The following is a 24,171-nucleotide window of genomic DNA, read 5'->3' on the forward strand; positions in this document are numbered from 1 at the left end:
GCCCAGTGGGAGGGGGGGCTCAGGGGAGTACGTTCCGGAGGGGGGTTGCCCGGCCCTGAGGGACCCTCCTGCTTCACCTGGAAGCCAGGTGGCTCTCCCGCCCTCACACCCTCCTTACCTGCGGGTTGGGGGCGGGGCAAGAGGCCAGACACGGGGTCCAAGGTAGGGTCCCGCAATCCGTCCCTCTCTTTTGACCTGGAACTGCCATCGGACTCGGAGAGTGAGGGCGGCGTGCGATGTGTCTCTCGCTGTGAGGCCGACGGCGCCGGCCGGCTTCAGGCCCCGGTCACTTCCCGTTTCCCTCTTTGCTTCCTTTTCCTTTAACGCCCGCACGTGTCCAACAACATAGCGTCTCACCCCGCGACCCTCTTGCCGCCCAGCGGGCTCCCTCCCTCCCCCCTGCGTCAGGGGGTCCCCTTGTTCTCCTCTGGACGGAGCCGCGGGCATGAATATTCATGACCCCGTCGAACAAGATTTTTATTGAAAACCAAAATGGGGCTGAAGTTTCCCGTTTGCGGCTCTTGGGCGGGAGCGTGAAAGAGCCATTGAGCCGTCCGGGCGGGAGGCGGCGGCCTGGCCGCGGGTTTTGGCCGAGAATGTCCATTTCGGGCGACTGAGGGGTCCCCCCTTTTGGCAAAAAACACACACAAAAAACCTCATCTTTTAAAAAGTCTGATCTTCACACGATTCCGTTTTCCATCCGGGGCGTCAGAGGAGGACAGGACAATGACGATGAATGAAACGAAGGTGATTTTTATTTTTCCTGGTCGCCCTGCGGGAGGACAAAATTAAAAAAAGAAGAAACAGGCTTGATGGGCGCTCCCTGCACCTCCGATTCCTGGAAAATCGACCCTCTTCCTCCGTTTTAATTTGTGTCTCCGCCCCCCTCCCCGTGCAGGAAGGGGGGGGCTGCGTGTTTCGGGGGCTCCATTAATCAGGCGTTTTCCTTCCCCGCTCGTCCCCGCGTTCGGGGCCACGCATCTGTCACCAGACCTATTGTTCTCTGGCAGGAAGTAAACGCAGCGCCCAAAACGGATTGCGATCCCCACCGACATGTGACGGCTCCTCACGCCGGGTTTGTGCCAACGATATTGATTTATGGGAGAGGAATCGTCCCCCTCCCCCCCTCCCCCAGAGTCTTTGTAATCCAGCGAGTTTATTCCTGGCGGGTGGGGGCGGGTTTGAGGCTTGGAGCCAGAAGCCACTCATAATGTGTATGAGGCACCTACTAAGTGCACCCCAGAGGGAAGGAGGTCCTCACAGTACTTGCATCCTGTGGGCAGTCAGGCCGTTCTCAGGCGATAAAATATAGTGGCTTCAAAGTACGGTAACATTTGTCTTTCTTGAGTATCCCCTGACATGTCTGACATCCAGAAACGATTTGGAGAAGGGAAGGAAGACAGCAGGGGTGTGAGCGATTTTCACAGGGTGGGGGGGTACGGAGGGGGCTTGAGGGGACGGTCCGGAGTGGGGTCTGCGCTTTGCTGTTAGCTTTTGGGTCGATGGCTTTATTTTTTTTTAAAATATATTTTATTGATTTTTTACAGAGAGGAAGGGAGAGGGATAGAGAGTTAGAAACATCGATGAGAGAGAAACATTGATCAGCTGCCTCCTACACACCCCCTACTGGGGATGTGCCCACAACCCAGGTACATGCCCTTGACCGGAATCGAACCCGGGACCCTTCAGTCCGCAGGCCGACGCTCTATCCACTGAGCCAAACCGGTCAGGGCTGGGTCAATGGCTTTAAATGGTTAAATAATCACAGACTTAGCTCTCATGGTCACCTTCCATTTCATCGAGAGATGAAAGTTTTCCCCTCATAATAGTAACGTCGCGTTTCGTGGGCTAGTCATTGTACAAGTAAAAAGAAAAAAAAAAAAGGCAGATTGTTGTAAAGGAAAATATTCAGCAAATGCAGGACGTTTAGAATGTGGATTTGAGAACCTTTATGGGGGGAATGTACACCCACAGGGCTGTTCCCGTGAGCAGAACGCATGCTTCCTGGTCCCCAAATGATCACTGAAGAAAGAGGCGCAAGGCCAGACCTCATGAGCCTTTCATCATGTAATGTGGCCAAGGGCCTACCTTTTTGTTTGAGAGTTTGTTAATCCACACCGAGGGTAAATTTTCCATTGATGTTTAGAGAGAGTGGAAGGGAGAGGGAGAGAGAGGGAGAGAGAGAGAGAGAGAGAGAGAGAGAGAGAGAGAGAGAGAGAGAGAGAGAGAGAGAAGAGAGAGAGAAACAGAGAGAAACATCGATGGGTTGCCTCCCACTCTGCCCCCACCAGCTCTGGGGATCGAGCCCACAACCCGGGAATCGAACCGTGACCTCCTGGTTCATAAGTTGATGCTCAACCACTGAGTCGCCCGGCTGTGCGGCTCCGTGAGGTGGGTCGCAGCCTGAAACTCGATCCCGGACGCAGAGACAGACCTGGTCTCGGTCACAGGGACACGGTGCGGCAGGGAAGGCGGGCGTCCTCAGTCCCTGCTGCCACTGAGCACACCCATCCTGCCGGCCGGCGGGCGCGGTGGTTAGAGCGTCAGGCTGCGCACCTGTAGGAAGGTCGCAGGTTCGATCCCGGCCCTGGTCGGGGCAGGGGTAGAAGGCAACCAGTGGCTGTGAGCCTCTCACATCAACGTTTCTCTCCCCCTCCCTCTCTCCCTTCCTCCTTCCAATCTCTCTAAAGAAAAAAAAAATCAATGGAAAAGTAGCCTGGGTGACAGTTTAAAAAACATTAGACAGGGAGGCTGTGCCCGCGTATTGAACGCGCAGGAGGCTCCGGATTCGAGGAGAAACCTCCCTACGGGCTGTTTACACCCCGTCTCCGCCCCCTGTGTCTGGGTGGTTTCCCTCCTAATCACTTTGTTTGGGGGAATTTAAAAACAAAACAAAAAACCACAACAAAACCCGCCCCGGGCGGGCGGCACAATGGGAGAGCGGCAGCTGCAGGAAATTCATATTCTTCGCGTTTTAATGCCACATTGTCAGCCGCCCGGGGAGCGGGCTGTGTGGGTCGCTGAGGACAGGGGCGGGGCTGGCCGGGCGCTGGCGCCTAAACGACGGAATTAACGGCGCTTGTGCTGTACCCAGGCGGCGAGCGATGGCGGGTGGTCCGGAGACGGCGAGCCGGGGCAGTTACAACTCTTTCCAGTTGTTGCTGCTGTTGTCGCTGTTACTCTGTGGGCCGGGACGCATGGGCTCAATCCACCCTGCCCACCCCCACGCCCCCCGCCCCCCGCCCAGGTGCAGGCGCTGCCTGAGGCCCTGGGAGGGGCCCAGGTGAGGCAGGGGTGGAGTGGGCGGGGCTTGGGCCTTCTCAGAGGAGGCCAGGGAAGCCCTTGAGGCGGAGAGGGATCCAATTTGCATTTTTTAAAATTTTTATTGATTTCGGAGAGGAAGGGAGAGGGAGAGAGAGAGAAACATCAACGATGTGAGAGAATCATGGATCGGCTGCCTCCCGCAAGACCCCCCTCCCCTCTGGGAATCAAGTCTGCAACCTGGCCATGTGCCTTTGACCGGAATCAAATCGGGACCCTTCAGTCCACAGGTTGGTGCTCTATCCACTGAGCTGCACCAGCCAGGGCTTTCTGGCCTCTGAATTCCGTCCGTTTATACAGCAGGGCTGGCATCTCGGAAAATACAGATTCGGCTCAACGCGGGCTTTCCCAACCGCTTTTTTATTGCACACGGAAATGCACTTTGCATTGTGACCAGAGCATGTGCAAGTGTGAGTGTGAGTGTAGAAAACACGTGACTCGCATTCTCACGTAACATCTGTTTGTGTGTGTGCATGTGCATGTGTGTATGCGTATGTGTGTGTGTGTGCGCTCGCGTGTATATAGATACGCACACACCTGTACACTTGTGCTTGGATCTGAAACAAAGGGTCACAAAGCGATGCTTCCCGCTGCCCGGGTGACAGCCGGCATGTCCCCGCCCGTCCGCCTCTGGTTTCGGACGCAGTGGCCTGCGGCGAATCTCTGGAAAGCGCCGCTGGGGCATTTCTGTGCCCTGAGGAGTGGTGGGCAGGGCGCCAGGCTGGCTGCTGGCCACTCGTGTGGTTGTTCAGGGTGACCAGGCAGGAGCGCCACCCCAAGGCAGAGAAAGCGGGTGCTGACTCGCCGCCCCGGCCTAGCTGTGCGGGGCGACCTCACTCCGGTGACCTCGGGGGGAAACGGGTTCGCCGCCTCCTGGGACCGGCCTCAGCCCCGCTGGTTTCTGGTGGGTTCTGTATCAGGTTCTGCAGCTGGTTCTGTATCAGGTTCTGTGACAGGTTCTATATCAGGTTCTGCAGCTGATTCCGTGGCGGGCTCCGTGGCAGGTTCTGTGGCAGGCTCCGTGGCGTCTTCTCGTGGCTTGTTAATCCCCTGTGTCCCCGGGAGGGCCCGATGGGTCTGGATGAGCTGACCCTCCGACAGTTGCTCGTTTGGAAGGAAAAGGAGCAGAACAGGGGCGGGAAGAGCGGAGGGCAAGATAGTTACTGAGGCGTGGCTTGTGTCAATCACACTCAGAGCCAATCAGCTCCGGATCTGAGCCCACGGCTGCCGTAAGTCCCGCCCGCTGCGCAGCCAGGGAGGGACCACAGACCCCGTTAGAGAGCAAGCGATGCGTCCACAGGCTGATGGCCCTCCGTCGGGTGGGCAGACCTTAAAGGGCTAAGCCACAGCCCTGCCAGTGTTCTCAGTGGTTAGAGCGTCTGCCCTCGGACTGAGGGGTCGTGGGTTCGATTCCGGCCGAGGGCAGGCACCTCCGCTGCAGGCTGGATCCCTGGCCCCTCCCCCGTGGGGCCGCGAGCAGGAGGCCACCATCCCCCGGTGTTTCTCCCTCCCCTCCTCCCGCGCTCTCTAAAGAATCATCCTCGGGTGAGGATGCACACACAAGCATACATAAATAGCGTGTGGGGGTCCCGGGGCTCCCCTTACCCTCCGCCAGGCAGAGCCCTAACCACGCGCTTTTGACCGGGACGCGCCGCCCGTTCCTCGCTGTGATTTGCAGCCACGCGTCACGGGACAGCGGCCGTGTGTCATGTTCATAGCCCGTCGCGCCTCAAGGTCAGACCCGAGATGGCGAGGCGACAAGATGGAACGGCCTGTCCCTTGACACAGACATTTCTCTTCCCACCGAGGAGGCGGGGACGGGCGCCGTGTGGGCTGGCGTTGTTAGGACGTGCAAGGACGGGGTGGTTCACGGAGACGTGGGCACGAGGCGGCTGTCCGTCCGTCCGCCCAGCCACGCCATCCACACCACATCTCCGGATTGGCGTCTGCAAATGCATCCTCCTTGTAACTTTCCCTGGTCTCCCTTCCTTCCTTCCTTCCTTCCTTCCTTCCTTCCTTCCTTCCTTCCTTCCTTCCTTCCTTCCTTCCTTCCTTTCTTTCATTTTTAAAAATATATTTTTAGCCCTGACCGGTTTGGCTCAGTGCATAAAGCGTCGGCCTGCGAACTGGAGGGTCTCAGATTCGATTCCGGTCAAGGGCATGTACCTGGGTTGCGGGCACATCCCCAGGAGATGTGCAGGAGGCAGCTGGTCGGTGTTTCTCTCTCATCGATGTTTCTAACTCTCTATCCCTCTCCCTTCCTCTCTGTAAAAAAAAAAAAAAAAAAAAAAAAAAAAATCAATAGAATATATTTTAAAATATATTTTTATTGATTTCAGAGAGGAAGACAGAGGGAGAGGGAGAGAGAGAACATCAATGATGAGAGAGAATCACTGACCGGATGCCTCCTGCACGCCCCCCACTGGGGATGGAGCCCCCAACCCGGGCCTGTGCCCTGATGAGGAATCGATCCGTGACCTGCTGGTTCCTAAGTTGAGCCCTGAGCCCCGCCGGCCGACTCTCTCCTGGGTTCTGTCAGGTGTCGCTGTGCGAGGATCCTGGCCCCTTTCGCTGGCGCCCGGGTGACATGTCTGATGAGAGAGGTGGCCGTCCTGCTTGTCCATTCCGGTCATCGCGCTGCCGGGCCTGGCACCGTGTGGAGGAGGCGGATCTGGGGAAATCTCCTTCTCCTCCCGAACAGGAAACGTAATTAACAGAACACACAGGCCTGGCTGCCGAGGATGGAACTAAATTGGGTGGAAATTGACCCAACCTGTCCCTGCGCGGCTGGAGGCGAGAGCCGTCCCTGCCTACACACCAGGCACCCCCCCACACACACACACACACCTACCCGAGGGAATTCCCTGATTCCCGCCTCCGATGCCGGGTCCGGAGGACTTGGGCAGGACGTACTCCTTCCAGGAGAGCTGTTCCCCTGACAACGCCCCCTCCTTTTTGCCACCTTTGTTTTTCTTGTGTGTTTTTAAAAATATATTTTATTGATTTCAGAGATGAAGGGAGAGGGAGAGGGAGAGAGAAACATTAATGATGGGAGAGAAGCATTGATCAGTTGCCTCCTGCACGCCCCACACTGGGGATCGAGCCGCAACCCGGGCCTGTGCCCTGGCCAGGAATCAAACCATAATCTCCTGGTTCCTAGGTCGATGCTCAACCACTGAGCCACACTGGCCGGGCTGCAGTAGTGTTTAAAAGAAAAGCCCTGGCCGGTGTGGCTCAGTGGATAGAGCGTCGGCCTACTGGCTGAAGGGTCCCCGGTTCGATCCTGGTCCAGGGCATGAACCTCGGTTGCAGGCTCCTTCCCAGCCCGGGCCCTGGTCGAGGTGCGTGTAGGAGGCAACCCATCCGTGTGTGTGTCTCACATCGATGTTTCTCTCTGTCTCTCCCTCTCCCTTCCACTCTCTCTAAAAATCAATGGGAAAATGTCCTCGGGTGAGGATTTTTTTTAAAAGAAAAAACAATAAATTCACAGTTTTGGGAGCCAGCGTCATGTGACAGGGAAACAAAGGAAGGAGGAGAGAGAGAGAGAGAGAGAGAGAGAGAGAGAGAGAGAGAGAGAGAGATCGCCCAGGTCCGATGGCCCCGTGGACGCTGGATTCATTTAAGATGTTTGCTTTCTCACTTCCCGCCCTTCCTTCCTTCCTTCCTGTGGTCGGTCTGTGTTGAGCTCCTGATACTTACAACCCGAGAGATTCCGGCCGAGCAGGGCGCCTGGCCCGGCCCCTCCGCCTCATTTCTCATCCGTCGCAGCGGCTGCACCGCGCTCGCTGGGCAGGGAGCGGCGGCCGCACTGCAGAGGGAGGTGATAATGAGATTTAGGATCCAGGGAGAGAGAAGGGGTGACACCGGCTCCTCCGCATGGAGGTCGGTGCGGAGGTCGGTGCGGCCTGTTTCTCTCTAAGACCAGCCCGCCCCGTGGCTCCACGCTCAGAGGATCGTCCAGGGGCGCGGTGTCTCCGCCCCCCCCCCCCCAGCTTCATTCGCTCGATTGTCTTTTCTTCCCTCCCCTGCAGAGTGAGGATGTTTGCCACTGATTTTTAGAGAGTGGAAGGGAGGGGAGAGGAGGGGAGGGGAGGGGAGGGGAAGGGAGGGGGAGAGAGAGACACCAATTGGTTGCCTCCCTCACTCACCCCAAAATGCTTACTTAGGCTCATGCCCTTGACCCCAAGTTGAACCCGCGACCCTCTGTCTGCAGGCCAACGTTCTAACCCCTGACCCACACCGGCCAGGGCCAGATTGTCTCTTAAAGAAGGCTCCGGGGCCCTGGCCGGTCTGGCTCAGTGGATAGAGCGTCAGCCTGAGGACCAAAGGGTCCCGGGGTCGATTCCGGTCGAGGGCACGCACCTCGGTGGCAGGCTCCCTTCCCGCCCCGCCCCCGTTCAGTACCGAGGGGCACAGAGGTGCTGTCTGTCGGGCAGAGGGCACGCGTCCCCAGGGGGACAGAACCGGACCTAAGACTCAGGACTGAGCCATTGCTGCGACACCAGGGAAATTAAAAATATACATCATTGTGTGTTAATTATGCAGCAATCTGGCAGCAATACCTTTTATAAAAAAAATCATTGTAGCCCGGCCGGCGTGGCTCCGTGGCTGAGCGTCGACCTGTGAACCAGGAGGTCAGGGTTCGATTCCCGTCAGGGCACAGGCCCGGTCGTGGGCTCCATCCCCAGTGGGGGGCGTGCGGGAGGCAGCCGACCCGTGATTCTCCCTCATCATTGATGTTTCTCTCTCCCTCCCTCTCCCTTCCTCTCTGACATCAATAAAAATATATATATTTTTTAAATAAAGAAACGGAGGAGAGATGGTGGCAGTGTGGCGGGCCCCTGGGGAAGGCGGGCACTAACCTGGGCTCTCTCTTGCCGTCTCCCCCCAGGGCCAAGGTCAAGAAGGGGGTGAACGTCCTGAGCGCGCGGCCCAGCGAGCCCAGCCAGTGGGCGGTGCGGCAGGAGCTGGGGGCCGGCGGGAAGCACAGCACCAGCACTGTGGTCTGCCAGCGCCTGGGGCCCGGCGCCCACAACAGGTAGGTGAGCTCGCAGGTGAGCGCCTGGCACTCAAGGTCACGAGCTCTGGACACCCCCCCCCCCCACCTCACGTCAGAGGCTGGACCTCCCTGGCATGATGGTACCCAGAGGGCAGGGCGCGATGCTGCCTGTGTGTTGTGCGGGCTTTGGAGCAGAGATGCATTTGCGAGGTCCTACTCTGTGTCACCGAGGCTCAGACGAGTTAGTGAGGTCCTACTGTGTGTCACCGAGGCTCAGACGAGTTAGCGAGGTCCTACTGTGCGTCACTGAGGCTCAGGTGAGTTAGCGAGGTCCTACTGTGCGTCACTGAGGCTCGGGAGTAGCGAGGTCTTACTGTGCGTCACTGAGGCTCAGGAGTAGCGAGGTCTTACTGTGCGTCACTGAGGCTCAGACGAGTTAGCGAGGTCCTACTGTGCGTCACTGAGGCTCGGGAGTAGCGAGGTCCTACTGTGCGTCACTGAGGCTCGGGAGTAGCGAGGTCCTACTGTGCGTCACTGAGGCTCAGACGAGTTAGCGAGGTCCTACTGTGCGTCACTGAGGCTCAGACGAGTTAGCTAGGTCCTACTGTGCGTCAGCGAGGCTCAGGTGAGTCAGTGAGGTCCCACTGTGTGTCACCGAGGGGGAGAGAGAGGATAGGTGATCCATTCACACGGTTCCAACCTCAAAACCTCGAGACAATGACAAACAGACTCTACCCCAGCCTCCCTCACCCAGCTCCTGCCCTGAGGCCATCGGGGTTCAAACTTCTACATAGACCTTCCATCAATACTTGTTTTATGCATGTGCAGCACACACACACACACACACACACACACACCACACCACACCACACCACACACCACACACACACCACACACACACACACACACACACACACACACACACCACACACCACACGCACACCACACACCACACACACACACACACACACCACACACACACCACACACCACACACACACACACACCACACACACACCACACACACACACACACACCGCACGCACGCACAATGCGCACATGCGTACATGCACGCACACACAACACACACGCTCAACCACTGAGCCTCACCGGCTGGGGCTTTTATTTTTTTATTGATTTTTAGAGAGAGGACGGGACAGGGAGAGAGAAACACCCATCGGTGCCTCTCGCACGGGCATTTTAAAGGACAGCCACACCCCCTCACGTGGCAAAGTACTCAGGGGTTTTGTTCAGTAGCAAACACAGCAACACTCACTAGGAAATTAAAAAAAAAAAAGGCGTGTGGGGAAGAGGCGGCCTCTTAGCGGAGAGATGACTCTAAGACCCTCCCCGTCCTGCAGCCTCACCGCTGCCCTTCCCCCGGCCGCCCCGCCTCCCCCGGGGCCTAATAGGGCTTCTCCTCCCGCCTCCGCCCCATGAATCCCTCGCCCGCGGCGTGTAACTGGGCTAAACGGTGAGGCGTCCCATCCATCGCCCGGGAGGCAGCGCGGGGCTGGAGGGTAGAGGAGTCACCTTAGCAGTCACTGGCCCTCCGACCGGCCGCTCACACCCCCAGCGCTGCCCGGGGGACGGGCCACGGCCGGTCGCTATCTGGGAACCACGGGGATCACAGGGCAGGTGTGCGTGGGTTTGGACAAAAGGGTCAGATGCCCCTCCTCGCCCTCCCCCTCCCCCCAAATCACTGGGTCAGCAAGCAACTGGCTTCCGGTTTGAGTCCTTGCGGCAGGTCCCAGTATGGCTGTCAGTCTCTTACAAACACAGGTTATAAGCACCCGAGAGCCCTTAGATGGGGGGAACCAGGCAGTGCCCCCCCTGCCTGCACGTTTCTAAGGGATGGGGCAGGCCCTGGCCAGGCCGCTCAGTACCTGAGAGCAGCGGTCGGCAAACCGCGGCTCGCGAGCCACATGCGGCTCTTTGGCCCCGTGACATGGGCCACGGAGTCTCAATCGCACTGTACGTGTGTGCCCACACATGGTATTTTGTGGAAGAGCCACACTCAAGGGGCCAGTTTGCCGACCGCTGCCTTAGAGCATCGTCCGGATGCGCCAAGCTCGCGGGTCCATCCCGTCAGGGCACAAACAGGAACCAGCCAGTGTCCCGGCCGGCGGGCTCAGGGGTGGAGCGTCCACCTACAAGCCAGGAGGTCCTGGTTCGATTCCCGATCAGGGCACGTTCTCCGGTGGCAGGATCCCAGGGTGGGGCGTGCAGGAGGCAGACGATCGGTGATTTTTTCTCATCATTCGTGTTCCTGTGTCTCTCTTGCCCTCTCCCTTCCTCTCTGAAATCCATGAAAGTATATTAACAAGAACGGACAAGAATCCGTATCAGAGGAACAGAGCGCTCCCTAACCCAGGAGCGAGGCGCGGGCGGGGCGGGCGGGAGGGAAACCACAGGAACGGGTTTCCGTTCCGCCCGCGGCTCCTGTCAGCCCGGCGACACCCGTGACAGCGCGGCGCTGGGAGCCGCGCCGGGAGGCAGCGGAGCCGACAGGTACCAGGAGGAGCGGGCCGTCCGCGCGTCTGGTGGGGACGATAAGATTCCAGGCTGCCGGTCTCCTTCCCGGGGACACGGGTGCGGCGGGCCCGGATCAGTTCCTCATTGTCTCCCGTGAAGCGAGCGTCGCCGACACGGGGCCTGAAATAGCACCTGATTGCCTGGGGCTCCTGCCAACGGCGTGAAAGACAAAGGGGGACGCGTGAGCCGAAAGCGGGGACCGCGGCAGGTGCACGGAGCCCTCGCTGCCCCGGCCCGGCTCCCTCCTCTCCGAGTCACGGTCCGTCCCACCCCCTCGCTCCCTGCACGCCTCGCTTCTGCCGGCACCGTGCAGGGGGGAGGGAAGATGAAGGCTGGGCGCTGGCCAAGTTGGGGAAATAGAGAAAAGCACCCAAACCGGAGTGAGTCCAGCTGGGGTTCCGTCCGGCTCACACAGCCGCTGCGCTCCAAAGAGGAGGGGGGGAGAATATGCAGACAGCCCCGGCCGGTGTGGCTCAGCGGATAGAGCGCCGGCCTGCGGACCAAAGGGTCCGGGTCCGATTCCGGTCCAGGGCACGGACCTCGGTTGCAGGCTCCTCCCGGCCCCGGGCCCTGGTCGGGGCGCGTGCAGGAGGCAGCCCATGGATGTGTCTCTCTCGCATCGATGTTTCTCTCTGTGTCTCCCTCTCTCGTCCGCTCTCCCTAAAAACCAATGGGAGACGTCCTCGGGGGAGGATTCAAAGAAAAGAAAACGCGAGGACAGAAACACACTCTCGCACTCACACCACGACGTCACGCTGAGCGAAGATGCGGCCGTCTCGGACGTTTCGCCGCCGCAGCCATCGGGGCCGCGCGCTCCAGCGTCTGGTAGTTAGTGGCACGCGCGTGTGCGCGCCTCACGCATCTCGCCCTGACGTCGCGTCGGGAAGAACAGCTCCGACGGTGGGTCTGGGGTTAGACTCCCTGCCGGAACCTGCCGGTTTCTCCTCGTTTTCCTGCCTTCGCGGAGGCTCTCGCCGACGGACAGAAACCAGAGGACAGTGGCCGAACCAGACGCTTTGGGCTTTTTTTCCCTTTAACCCACATGAAGCTCAGAGGTAGAACTCGGGCGGAGCTGGTGAGTGGCTCCACGGGGCCATCGGGGGCCCCGGCTCCTTCGCGCTTCGTGCTCTGCCATCTTTGGCCTGTGCTCGGACCCTGCCTCCTGCTCACAAGATCGCGGTGATGGCTCCGGGCATCTTACCTGAGTCCCAGGCCCTGAGCGAGCACGTCCCCATCCGGGGACACAGTCGGGCCCGGACGGGTTACACCTGCCGGCGGCACCTGCCCACCGCTCGGCTCTCCGCGTGGGGCCTGCCCTCCGGACGCAGCTGGCGACCTGTTCAGAGTCCTGAGGCCACACGGCGACATGTCACCTCTTAGTATCTTACGCTGACGTCACCATCATTTTTCCTTCTATGTAAATAAACTTATTTCAAGGGGAAACTTTGTGTCATTCCTAAACAGGAAAACCCAGTGCCCGGCCCGTGTGGCTCAGTGGTTGAGCACCGACCTATGAACCAAGAGGACACAGGCCCGGGTGGCGGGCTCCATCCCCAGTGGGGGGCGTGCAGGAGGCAGCCGGTCCAGGATTCTCTCTCATCCCTGATGTTTCTCTCTCTCCCTTCCTCTGAAATCAATTTAAAAAATAAGAAGAAATTAAGAATTATACAACAAAACAAACAAACAAAAAACCCAGTGTCCGTAGCCACGGATGAGAGGGGAACATAAAAATGAACGCGGCCACAGCGCTGGCCCGGCACGCTCCCGCCCGCAGAGCCGCGTGATCCTAAAAGGCCCCTCCCTCAGTGCCCCCAGAGCGCGCGCCTGAATCCCAGTCTTTTGTGGGAACAGAAGGACGCGTTGGAAACGAGGATGTAGGTCATGCCTCGAAGCCAGGCAGCTGCCTGCCTGCTGCTCCCGCCGCAGAGGGAATCGCTGACAATCATCTGAGAGCTCCCCACGGAAAGGCCTGGCGAGCTGGGGGCGGGGTCTGGCCCGGTGTTCAAGGCCTCGCCGAAAGGTCCCTGTCAACGTGAATTCGTGGCTTCTTCCTCGGCCAGCCCTCCCTCCGGCCCCTCAGGCCCCTGGACCCTGCTCTTTCCGCATTGCCCCCCGCAACCCCCTCTCCCCAATCATTTCTCTCCCCTCCAAGCAGTTCTGCCTTCCAGGCCTCCTTCTCTGCTTATAGATGATCAGGCGCGAAGTAATTCCCAGAGAGATCCCTCCCTCCTGTTTTATGGAGGGAAATCTTACGTTTCTTTTCATTTTTTTTTTTAATAATCAAGACAGCTATTTTTAAAAGCAAATGATATCCTAAAAAGCATTGCTCTGAAAGGGGATTTCTTTCTTGTGCCTGCACCCCGATGGGGCGGGGATAGAGCCTGCAGCCCAGATGTGTTCCCTCTAGTGCAGGGGCCAAGGCTCTAACCACTGAGCGACACGGGCCAGGGCCACCACAGGGACTTTTAAACGCCCCAAACCTGTGGCCGCGCAGGTCCCCTGGGGAGAACGTAGCCCGCGGCCTGTGCCGACCACGGACGTTTATCGCGGCGGCGACTGTGAGAGACGGGCGTCCGCGGGTCGAGTGAATCGCACGCCCACCGAGGGGAATGTTGCGTAGCCGTTTAAAATGAGCTGTGGCTGCCTCTGCTGGCCTGGAACGTCCTCCAAGAAACATTGCGAAGTGAAGGAAAACAGAAAAGAAGAAACAGCCAGGCACCAACCAGCAGCGCACGGGGCCTGCTCACGCTTGAGGCTGAAAATGGGAAGAGCCCTGGCCGGTGTGGCTCAGTGGGTAGAGCGCCGGCCTGCGGACTGAAGGGTCCCGGGTTCAATTCCGGTCAGGGCACAGGCCCGGGTGGCGGGCTCGGTCCCCAGTGCGGGGCGTGCAGGAGGCAGCTGGTCCGTGATTCTCTCTCATCATTGATGTTTCTCTCGCTCTCCCTCTCCCTTCCTCTCTGACATCAATAAAAACATAGTTTTTAAAAAACGGGAAGAGATGGTTCCCATCCAGTTTCACGGTTGAGCCTTGAGGACACTCTGCTCAGTGCATGAGGCAGACACCACAGGACGCACGCCCTGATTCCACCCCGGGAGGGACCCGGAGACGTCAAACCCACAGAGACCGGAGTAGCTGGAGGGCCGGGCGCTGGGGGGGGGGGGGGGGGCGGGGTGTCTCGCGGGGACAGAGTTTAAAGGAGACAAGATGGAGCGAGTTCTGGAGGTGGGGGGGCGGGGGGCGGGGGGGGGCGGTCGCCTGGCTGTGAACGCGCCAGACGTGGAGCCGTGGCTTGGTGGCTGCGACGGCCACGTTTCTATCGTGTGCATTTGACCACAATTAAAAGTAAAATAAAGGCGAGTATTTGTCAATGGACAGAGGAGGTGGGAGGGGGTCTGAGAGGTGAAGGGTCCGGACTGCAGGAGAAACTTTGTACTTCACTCCTGTGTGTGTGTGTGTGTGTGTGTGTGTGTTGAGTGTGTGTGAGAGTCTGTGAGTGTGTGTGTGTGTGAGCAAGCATGTGTGTGTGAGCACGTGTGTGTGTTTGTGAGTGTGTGTGTGTTGTGTGTGCGTGTGAGTGGGTGTGTTGTGTGTGAGTGTGCGTGCATGCGTGTGAGAGTCTGTGAGTGTGTGTGTGTGAGCGAGCGTGTGTGTGTGAGCAAGCGTGTGTGTGTGAGCATGTGTGTGTGTTTGTGAGTGTGTGTGTTGTGTGTGCGTGAGTGTGTGTGTTGTGTGTGAGTGTGCGTGCGTGTGTGTGAGAGTCTGTGAGTGTGTGTGTGTGAGCGAGCGTGTGTGTGAGCGTGTGTGTGTTTGTGTGTGTGTGTGTGAGCATGTGTGTGCGTGTGTGTGAGTGTGTGTGTGTGCGACAAAGTATCTTCTTAAGCGTCAAAAAATTGCAAACCATGACAGTAGTCAAATCCAGGTGAGCAGCAGATGTAAATGCTAATGCACGCTCGTGTGTCACTATAGCCTAGGGCCGTGGTCGGCAAACTGCGGCTCTGAGCCACATGCGGCTCTTTGGCCCCTTGAGTGTGGCTCTTCCTAAGCCTTAGGAGGACCCTCATTAAGTTAATCACACTGTACCTACCTATATAGTTTAAGTTTAAAAATTTGGCTCAAAAGAAATTTCAATCGTCGCACTGTTGGCATTTGGCTCTGCTGACGAATGAGTTTGCCGACCACTGGCCAGGGTTGTGGGCAGGCATGGCTGATGGGCGTGTGTAGGCGTGTGTAGGCGTGTGTAGGCGTGTGCTGCAGACCTATCAGCAGGATCTGGTTAGCAGCCTCCGACCTGCTTTCCAAGGCGGGTTCGGCGCCCTCGAGGCTCACGGCGCCGGCAGCTGCGGGGAGAGCTGGGCCGGCTGGTGTGTTCCGCGGTTACATAAGCAAACAGGACCGGCAACTGCCGCCGCGCCTGGCATGTCCCGCGATGATGTGCGAGACGGCTGTCCCCCCCCGCCCCCCCCCCCCCCGCCTTTCTCTGTCTCTTCAGAGAAACAATCATGCCTCTGGCGGCAAGAAAATTGTGGCAACTATTAGGCAGGCGCTGGAGTGGCCGAGGAAGGAGGATGAAAAGCCGATGGGAAGGCGCCTGAGCGTCAACGGAGAGACGACTCGCAGCCGTTTGCGTGCCAATGACCTTGTGTCCCCCGCCCCCCTGTCCCCCCCTTGTCGCCGCCCCGAGGGCATCTCCGCAGCCACGTTCAGGTCACGTCCTGGGAGCCTGTCCACGGCACCAGGTCTTGGCAGCCCCGAGAGCGCCGGGCGCTGCTCCGCCTGTGGGCGCAGGGACAGGGGATGGGGGGGCAGGTGTAAGGCCAGGGACCAGGCGACCCCCATCCCAGTCTCTGCTCTTCATTTCACCCCCTTAGTGGACACTCAGGGACCCTTCAGGCTGGGAGGGGGCAGGGAATGGAGTCTGTAACCAAGGTAAACGCCCTTGACTGGAATCGAACCCGGGACCCTTCCGTCCCCGGGGCGATGCTCTAACCACTGAGCCCACTGGCCGGGGCTGTCGGTCACTTGTGTCTGCGGCCACAAAGCCGTGGGCAGTGGCTTTGGAGCTGAAATCCCACACGGACGATTGTGTGTGTGTGTGTGTGTGTGTGTGTGTGAGTGTGTATGTGTGTGTATGTGCGTGTGCGTGCGTGCGCGGGTTTATGTGTGTGTGCGCGCGCCCGCATGTGTGTGTATGTGTGTGTGTGTTGGGGGTGCAGTGATGGAGCCCCCAATCACTTTGGGCTTCTTAAGCCCCCCTCCCCCCACTCCATTTTCTTACGAGATGAGGTTCAGTCGCTAAGAGGTGTGATAAGCCGGGTCTCTGTCCTCGCCCCGTCTGTGGCATCTTGCCCGGCAGGCGCTGCCCAGAAGGCGTGTCGCTTCCCCCAGATCCTTGTTCCCGGGCGGCCGGGGGGCAGAGGGCGGGCCGGGCAGGAGTCCCCCCCCCCACCCCCCCCCAGGCGCCGCGGCCTCAGCGTCCCCATGTCCCCACAGGAGCAGCACGCTCACCGAGGTCGTGCAGCTGAGCTTCGAGATCGCCGGCTTCAGCAGCCTGTCGGGCTCGCAGCCCATCGCCTGGCAGCTGGAGTCCCCGCGCGCGGGCGCCTCAGGCAGCGCCGTGTCCGAGCTCTTCATCAGCCAGCAGGACCTGGTCGGCATCGTGCCTCTGGCCGCGGTAAGCCTCGCGCGCGGGGTGCGTCCTGGGCCCTGCCCGTCGGCCGGGGGGCTGGCTGCGGCGCGTGCGGCTCGCGGATTCACAGCCCACGTGTCCATCGCCCCCGTCCATCGGCCGGGGCTCCGCGTCCCTGGCCCAGCCGTCCTGGGGCTGCGCTCGCCCTGCAGGGGCCTCCCCCGGGGCAGGAGCAGGTGGCACGCGGCGGCCAGGCACGAGGAGGCTGCCGTGCCCAGGCGTGTCCCTGGTGGCTAGTTCTGTGTCTCGGGGTTTCTCACCCGAGTTTATCTTTAAAGTACGTTTGTATTGGTTTCAGGGAGGGAGGGAGAGGGAGGGAGAGGGAGAGAGAGAAACATCAGTGATGAGAGAGAACCACTGACCGGCTGCCTCCTGCACGCCCCCCACTGGGGATCGAGCCCCAACCCGGGCCTGGGCCCTGACCGGGGATCAAACCGTGACCTCCTGGTCCCTGGGTCGGCGCTCAGCCCCTGGCCCCGCCGGCCGGGTTCTCGTTTTAAAGATGACGGGGCCGGACTGGGGGGAGACGGGCAGCAGGTGGATGAGGGAGAAGCCACGTCCTCCCCAGCACGACTCGGGGGCCGCTGGTGCCAGAGCCCAGAGGGACGGGCACGCGCGGCTCGAGGGCCATGGGGTCCCTCTCCTTCCCTCCGGTTATTAGGAAGCAAGGACAGAGGCCATTCCGTTCCCCTTGCGGCCTGGGTCGGGCGGTCGCGGCCTCCGCAGCCCCCTTCCCCGCTGACGGCGGCGGGCGGCTCCCCCGTACAATCCGTGAGCGGCCGTGTCCTGGGAGCGGCCTCTCCGACCTCGGTGACCAGACCTGCAGTCACTGAGGAGCCGCCCCCTGCATCCCAGACGCGGGCTGTGTCCACTGAGAGGTTCTGGGAAACACCTTGTCTGAGCTGCCGCCACGCCCAGTGATGGGAGGAAACATCGGCCTGGGAAGCGCAGGGAACCCCCCGGGGCCGCCCCCCCCCTCGCGCTGGAGGGTCTGGGACGTAAAGGGAGAGGCGTTGTGCGGGTTTCGTGTTCAGGAGCCTGTGTGGGTGCCGCCTGCCGGAGAATGAAGCTGGGTCTTGCTTTCCACGCGGATGCGAGGGGCGAGGTGACGTGAGATTCTCTCCCTGGCCCCGACCGGGGTTTGTCACGGGGTTTAGAGAGGCCGGAACCAGCACGTTCATTATTCTATTGGAAAGCGACTCTCGGCCTTCCCCGCGGGCTTGACAGAGGGGCCACCTGCTCCCGGGACCCCATGGGCCCCGGCACAGGGCCCAGTCACCAGAAGCCGCTGCGGCGAAGCTGTGGCCGCTGGGATGGCAGCAAAACCGTAAGAGCCGATGGGTTGCAAGCTTGACCACCCCCACTCCCCAGTGGGGGGCGTGCAGGAGGCAGCCGATCTGTGATTCTCTCTCATCAGTGATGTTTCTCTCTCTTTCTCTCTCCCTCTCTGAAATCAATCAAAAAATAATCCTATATAACAAAAGCCTACTATGCTAAGTGTCTGACTGGTCGACCGTTTGGTCAACTGCTTGACCAGTCGCTATGACGTGCACTGACCACCAGAGGGCAGACACTCTGTCCGGTAGGTTAGCTTGCTGCTGGGGTCCGGCCGATGGGGACTGGGCGAGTGGGCTGGACACGCCCTGGAGCCCCCCTGCAGTCCCTCCCTGGCTGGCCGGCCCCAATCGGCCCCTATTGGGACTGGGCGAGATGGCCCGATCGGCCCCAATCGCCAGCCAGGCCAAGGGACCCCACCCGTGCTGAATTCGTGCACCGGGCCTCTGGGATATACATAAATATTTAACTCTGTAAGGCTGGCCGGAGCAGAGGAAACGAAAAGGTTTGCATTTGCAAAAGGTTTGCATTTACCCGAGAGGTCAGCAGCGGGCAGCGGGGAGCCTGGTTCGGGGAGCGCTGTCTGGGGTCGTCCTTTGATGCCGGCCTCGCACCCGACTCCCCAGCCGGGGCTCCTTAACCTGAGGGAGGAGGTGAGGACCACCGGCCGGCCGGGGGGCCGGGCTCCCCGGGGTGGGGAGAGGTGCCGCCTGGCCGGCCTGGGCGTCCAGCCATCTCATTATGCAGACACGGGATTGGCTGGTCCAGACTAGAGGCCATTTTGTAATTTTTAAATCCCAGTTTTACAAGGAAAAGTGACACGGGGAACGGTAGAGCCCCCCTAATTGCATGTATGTCAATAATTAATGGCAACGGCGGCGGCATAAATCACGCTGGTGCCTGCTCCGCCGGCTGCCTCCAGTGCCCTTGTCATTTTCTTCAGATTTCTCTTCTTCTTCTTCTTCTTCTTCTTCTTTTCCTGTTGGGGATGAGCCAACGTGCCTGCCTCCTTACCGTCCTCTGATTTGGCTCCTTTTTAAATTCTCTCAGCGTCAGGATGGAATTCGATGTCTGAACAGTGTCTCCGTGGCTTCGAGCCAGGACACACCACAGGCATTTACTTAAATCCGAAATGTTAGCAGAATTAAAATGCTCAACGTCGCCCGTCGTTGGGAGATGCCAGGTTAAAGGGCATGGAGCCCGGCCGGCCTGGCTCGGGGGCTGAGCGCCGACCTAGGAACCAGGAGGTCAGGGTTCGATTCCCGGTCAGGGCACAGGCCCCGGTTGCGGGCTGGATCCCCAGTGGGGGGCATGCAGGCGGCCGCCGAGCCATGGTTCTCTCTCACATGGATGTTTCTCCCTCCCCCGCCTTCTCCCTGCCTCTCTCTCTAACATCAATGGGGAGCGATGTCCCCAGGGGAGGATTGATGGAAAAATGTCCAATCCAGCCACGCGCGGTGCTGCAGGAGGCTGGCGTTCGAGAGGACGTGCAGGAGGGACCCACTTATGACATTTCTCCGAAGGCAAAACTGTGCAGACGGAGGTCAGTGGCCGACGGCCTGGACCCCGGGCAGGAGCAGAGACGGACTGCGGTGTCGCGAGGGAGCCTGTCCGTTAAGATGGTTAAATTGTGCAATGTGTCTGTTTTATCTGGAACGCGCCCTGGACCAGCCCGCAGGGCCAGGGGTCAGGGGCCGGGCTGTGACTGGTGCGGGTTCAAAACAATCAGTCATAGTTCTCCCTGCGCGGGGAGGTGGCGCAGTGCCCATCTCTGCCACGAGGGGGCAGTGTCCTCCATCCCTTGGGCCGGGGGTTCTCAACCTTCCTAATGCCGTGACCCTTTCATACATTATTTCATACATTCTGTGGTGGTGACCCCCAGCCACAAAGTTATTTTCGTGGCTACTTCATAACTGTCATGTTGCTGCTGTTATGAATCGTCATGTAAATATTTGACATGAGGGATGTATTTTCATTGTGACACATTGAACATAATGAAAGCATAGCGATGAATCACAAAAACAATATGTAATTATAGATGTGTTTTCCGATGGTCTTAGGCGACCCCTGTGAAAGGGTCGTTCGACCCCCAGAGGGGTCGCGACCCACTGGTTGGGAACCGCTGCTTTAGGCGGTAGACGTCCGTTTTCCATCTGTAATTTTGCCCACGGAGGGTTCGTGGGGGGCTCGGGGTAGATTCGGGCAGGCCGTGCTGAAGGGAGCGTGCGCCCTCTGTGCCAACAAGCAGAGTGGAATTCATCGGGGGCCGGGGTGTGGGGACTCACTGGCCTGCGTTCCTCAGCATCTCCCTGACCGATGCCCGGTGCCCGGTGGCCTGCACTGCCCCGGCCTCATCCCAGCACCCGCCCCACTCCCCAGCCCGGCCATCAGACACCCCGAGATCCCGGTGGCCACTCCCCTCTTTGCCTGCGTTACCCAGAGTTCATTCCTGGGCCCACAACCCCCAACGCCACTGGATGAAAGCTGGGAGGTGACCGAGAAATTCCACCTCCAGCACGCCCTCTCCCTTCCTCTCGGAAACCAATAAAAATCAGTATACTCAAAAACAGCGGTTCTCAACCTGTGGGTCGCGACCCCTTTGGGGGTCAAACGACCCTTTCACAGGGGTCGCCTAAGACCATCGGAAAACACATCTATAATCAGATATTGATTTTGTGGTTAGTCACTGTGCTTTCATGATGTTCAATTGGTAACAATGACATTGGGGGTCACCACACCATGAGGAGCTGTGTTAAAGGGTCGCGGCGTTAGGGAGGTTGAGAACCGCCGGTCTAAAAGGGTGGTAATGCTACAAGGACACACTGTTTCATGGGCTCGCAGCTGTGACCCTGCCTCTGCCCGCCCCGTATGTCTCGGCCGAGTCCACTCTCCACGAGGTTGCAAAATAAATAAGATAAAATAAAGGACGTTTCTCTGGGACCCGCTGCCCCTAATTCGCGTCCCTCCCAGCGGAGGCTCCTGGGTAATGGCTCGGCCGTGCGGAGGCGCGCGCCTCGTACCGGGAATTGCTTTCTTGTCTTAAACGAGCGCCTCGCAATAGCATCTCCATCTTGCATTAGCAGCAAATTGACGGGTAAGTGAGCTGGGCTCCGGCGCCCCGATGGCACTGAGAGCGAATTGGCAGTAAATGAGTTGGGAGCCGCATCCCCCCGCCCCGCCCCCCCGCGCCCTGCGCAGCCCAGAATGGAGGGCCCGGGGCCGGAGCCCGCAGAGCTGTGCGCGCACGTCCTCGGGGAGGGGCGTGGGGGTCCGGCCGCCGTTCGCAGGATTGATCTGCTAAGGGGCTGACGGTGGCGAGGCCCCAGCTCTGGGGCGGGAACTGCCCCCAGGGAACAGGGGCGAGGCTGGCTGGTCACTTCCTGCGAGAAAGCATGAGCAGAGTCCTGTGCAGTGAGCACCCATGTGCCTGGACCCCCAAGGTCACCTTGGCAAGACCCGCGACCTTGGGGGTCTGACCCCCACGGAGAGCCACGGAAGAGACGCATGGAAAGGAATTGCTACACGCGAAAGCTGTGTCGTCGTAGGAACCAATGTCATCCCCTGTGTTTAATTTTTAAAACTAATCCGGGCCGGCGAGGCTCAGGGGTTGAGCGTCGACCTGTGAACCAGGAGGTCAGGGTTCGATTCCCGCTCAGGGCACAGGCCCGGGCTGTGGGCTCCATCCCCAGTGGGGGGCGTGCAGGAGGCAGCCGAGCCATGATTCTCTCTCATCGTGGATGTTTCTGTCTCTCTCTCCCTCTCCCTTCCTCTCCGGAATCATTGAAAATACATATTTAAAAATAAAATCAGAAAGAAGAGGGACGTTTGGACACAGACACACACAGGGAAGGAAAGGGTGAGCCAAGCGCGGCAGAGCTGGAGCCATGTCTCTGCGAGGGGGGTGGGGGGCACCCAGGGTGGTCGGCCGCCCCCCTCGCCCTGCCCCCCAAGCTTAGAAGCGGCGAGGGAGGCTGTTCCCCTGCGGGTTTCGGGGGGACTCAGCCCCGCTGACACCCTGCTTTCCGACTCCAGCCCCAGCACGGAGCGGGGATCAATCTCCGGGTGCTGAGCCTCCCGTTTGCGGAGTTTTATGGCAGCCGCAGTCGGAAACGAAGAGGCGAAAGCATCCGTTACTGTAATGACGGTTATGATTATCGGGAGCCTGAGCGATGCCGCCTGACGCCTGGCGAGGCCGCGGCCGCAGTGATTGGTTCCGGGCGGGTGGGCGGCTGCTGGGATGCGGTGCGGGCGGGCGGCTCCTCGCACGTCCGATCCGGGTGCTGAGCGCTCGCTGCTTCCAGGGGGTCCTCCTCGGCGCCCTGCTCGCCCTGCGGAGGTTTCTGGGAGGAACTGCAGAGAGACTGCAGGGGTGCCTGGCCGGTGTGGCTCAGTGGATAGAGCCTCAGCCTGCGGACCGAAGGGTCCTGGGTTCGATTCCAGTCAAGGGCAGAGGCCCGGGGTGCAGACTTGATCCCCAGTGGGGGGCATGCAGGAGGCAGCCGACCCATGATTCTCTCTCCCTTCCTCTCTGAAACCAATAAAAGAATATTTTTAAAAATATATATTTTATTGGTTTTTCACAGATAAAATTGGTTTTTCACTCCTGGGACACGGCCCGGTCCCTGTGGCCGGCGGGCCTGGTCCGACATCTCTGCGGTCCCTTCGCCGGCCTCGGGGTCTCTCGCCCCGGAAGCAGCCCGCACTCTTTATTTAGTTAAAACTGCCATCTGTGCAGCCACAGAAGACGGTGCCGCCAATTTGCATGTATGAGGGAGAATCGAATAACACGGCGTGTTTCCTCAGAGCCTCGGGCTCCGGCAAATTGGAGATGACAGTGATGTAAAGGCCTGACTTCCTATTGATTCTTCTCAGCAAAGCAGAGCCGTCCCTGGTGTGTGTGGGAGGGAGGGAAGGAGGGAGGGAGGGAGGGCGGGAGGGAGACAGAGAGAAGCCATTCAGTCGCACAGCGAGCGACCTGAGTCCTGCCGGCCTGGGGCGCGTCCCGGGGGCTCTGAGCCGGTGCCTGGGTGTGTTCTGGGCTCCGAGGGCCCGGGGAGCAGGGCCGGGGGGCCTCCTGCAGCGCCTCCTGCAGGTAAAGACAGGTGGTGTCTGCTCCGGTCCGGCTGGGGCTGGGTCCGACCCCAAAGACAGTGTATGTTATGCATTTAAATTGTGCGCTGGGCCCGGCCCGTGTGGCTCAGGGGTTGAACATCGACCTAGGAACCAGGAGGTCAGGGTTTGATTCTGGTCAGGGCACAGGCCCGGGTTGTGGGCTCCGTCCCAGTGTGGGGCATGCGGGAGGCAGCCGGTCCATGGTTCTCTCTCATCATGGATGTTTCCCTCCCCCTCTCCCTCTCCCTCTGAGAGAGAGAGAGAGAGAGAGAGAGAGAGAGAGAGAGAGAGGAGCCGGCGCTGGGAAGCTCACCTCATTAACCCAGGCGGGAACCTGGGCGTTAATGGAGCCATTAGCCGAAGGTGGGACGGGAGGAGGGGGCGGAAGCCCGGCTCTGAGCTCATTACGGTAATGAACCTGGGAGCGGACTTGGACCTGGAGACCCCGGGAGCATCCGCTGCATCTGGAGCAGCCGCGTGCGCCGCCCACGGTAGCCCGGCCCCAGAGTCCCCCGGGCCCGAGGTCACTGCCGGCCGCGGCCCCAGCGTCGGACAGAGCGAGGCCGGGACTCCCCCGGGACCCAGGGCCCCCTCCGCCGAGCGCGTGTCATTAAAACGTCGCTGCTGGGCCAGTTGCTTCCCCGAGAAAGACCTGAGCAAACCTCTCCACCCGTGTCTCCTCCCTCCCAGGCGAGCAGTGTTTCCGGGGGGGGGGTGGGGACCTGGGGAGACGTCAGCCCGAAGGGAGAGGGGCCCAGGGTGCCCCCTGTTCACCACCTCCGCCCGAGAGAGGAGGGTCGTGCCCGCACTCCCAAGAGAGGTGTGCGCCCTCGGCCGTGTGGCTCAGCGGATAGAGCATCGGCCTGCGGACCACAGGGTCCTGGGTTCGATTCTGGTCCAGGACAGGCATCTTGGTTGCAGGCTCTCCCCGGCCCGGGCCCTGGTCGGGCGTGTGCAGGAGGCAACCCATCGCTGTGTCTCTCTCACATCTCACATGTGTTTCTCTCTGTCTCTCCCTCTCTCTCTACTCGCTCTAAAAATCAATGGGAAATATCCTGGGGGGGGGGGGATTAAAAAAATAAATAAAAATGTATTTTTAAAAATACTCTCCAGGTCCCTCCAGGCTCTCAGAGGGTAAGACCGCCTTCTGTCTCACTCTGCGTAGCCTTCCCCGGTGTAGATG

General features: G+C 59.8%; 1 protein-coding gene across 1 annotated transcript in view; it reads left to right on the forward strand.

Annotated features, from left to right (window-relative positions):
• The window catches only part of TMEM132C (transmembrane protein 132C), a 73,493-nt gene that overhangs the window by 40,011 nt on the left and 9,311 nt on the right, over nt 1-24,171 (forward strand). The window contains exons 3-4 of the mRNA XM_059675909.1: nt 8,213-8,359; nt 16,346-16,526. Coding sequence (XP_059531892.1) covers nt 8,213-8,359; nt 16,346-16,526 — 328 coding nt within the window. The remainder of the gene's footprint in view (nt 1-8,212; nt 8,360-16,345; nt 16,527-24,171) is intronic.

Source organism: Myotis daubentonii, chromosome 19 (assembly GCF_963259705.1).
Source record: "Myotis daubentonii chromosome 19, mMyoDau2.1, whole genome shotgun sequence".
Classification (NCBI taxonomy): Eukaryota; Metazoa; Chordata; class Mammalia; order Chiroptera; family Vespertilionidae; genus Myotis; species Myotis daubentonii.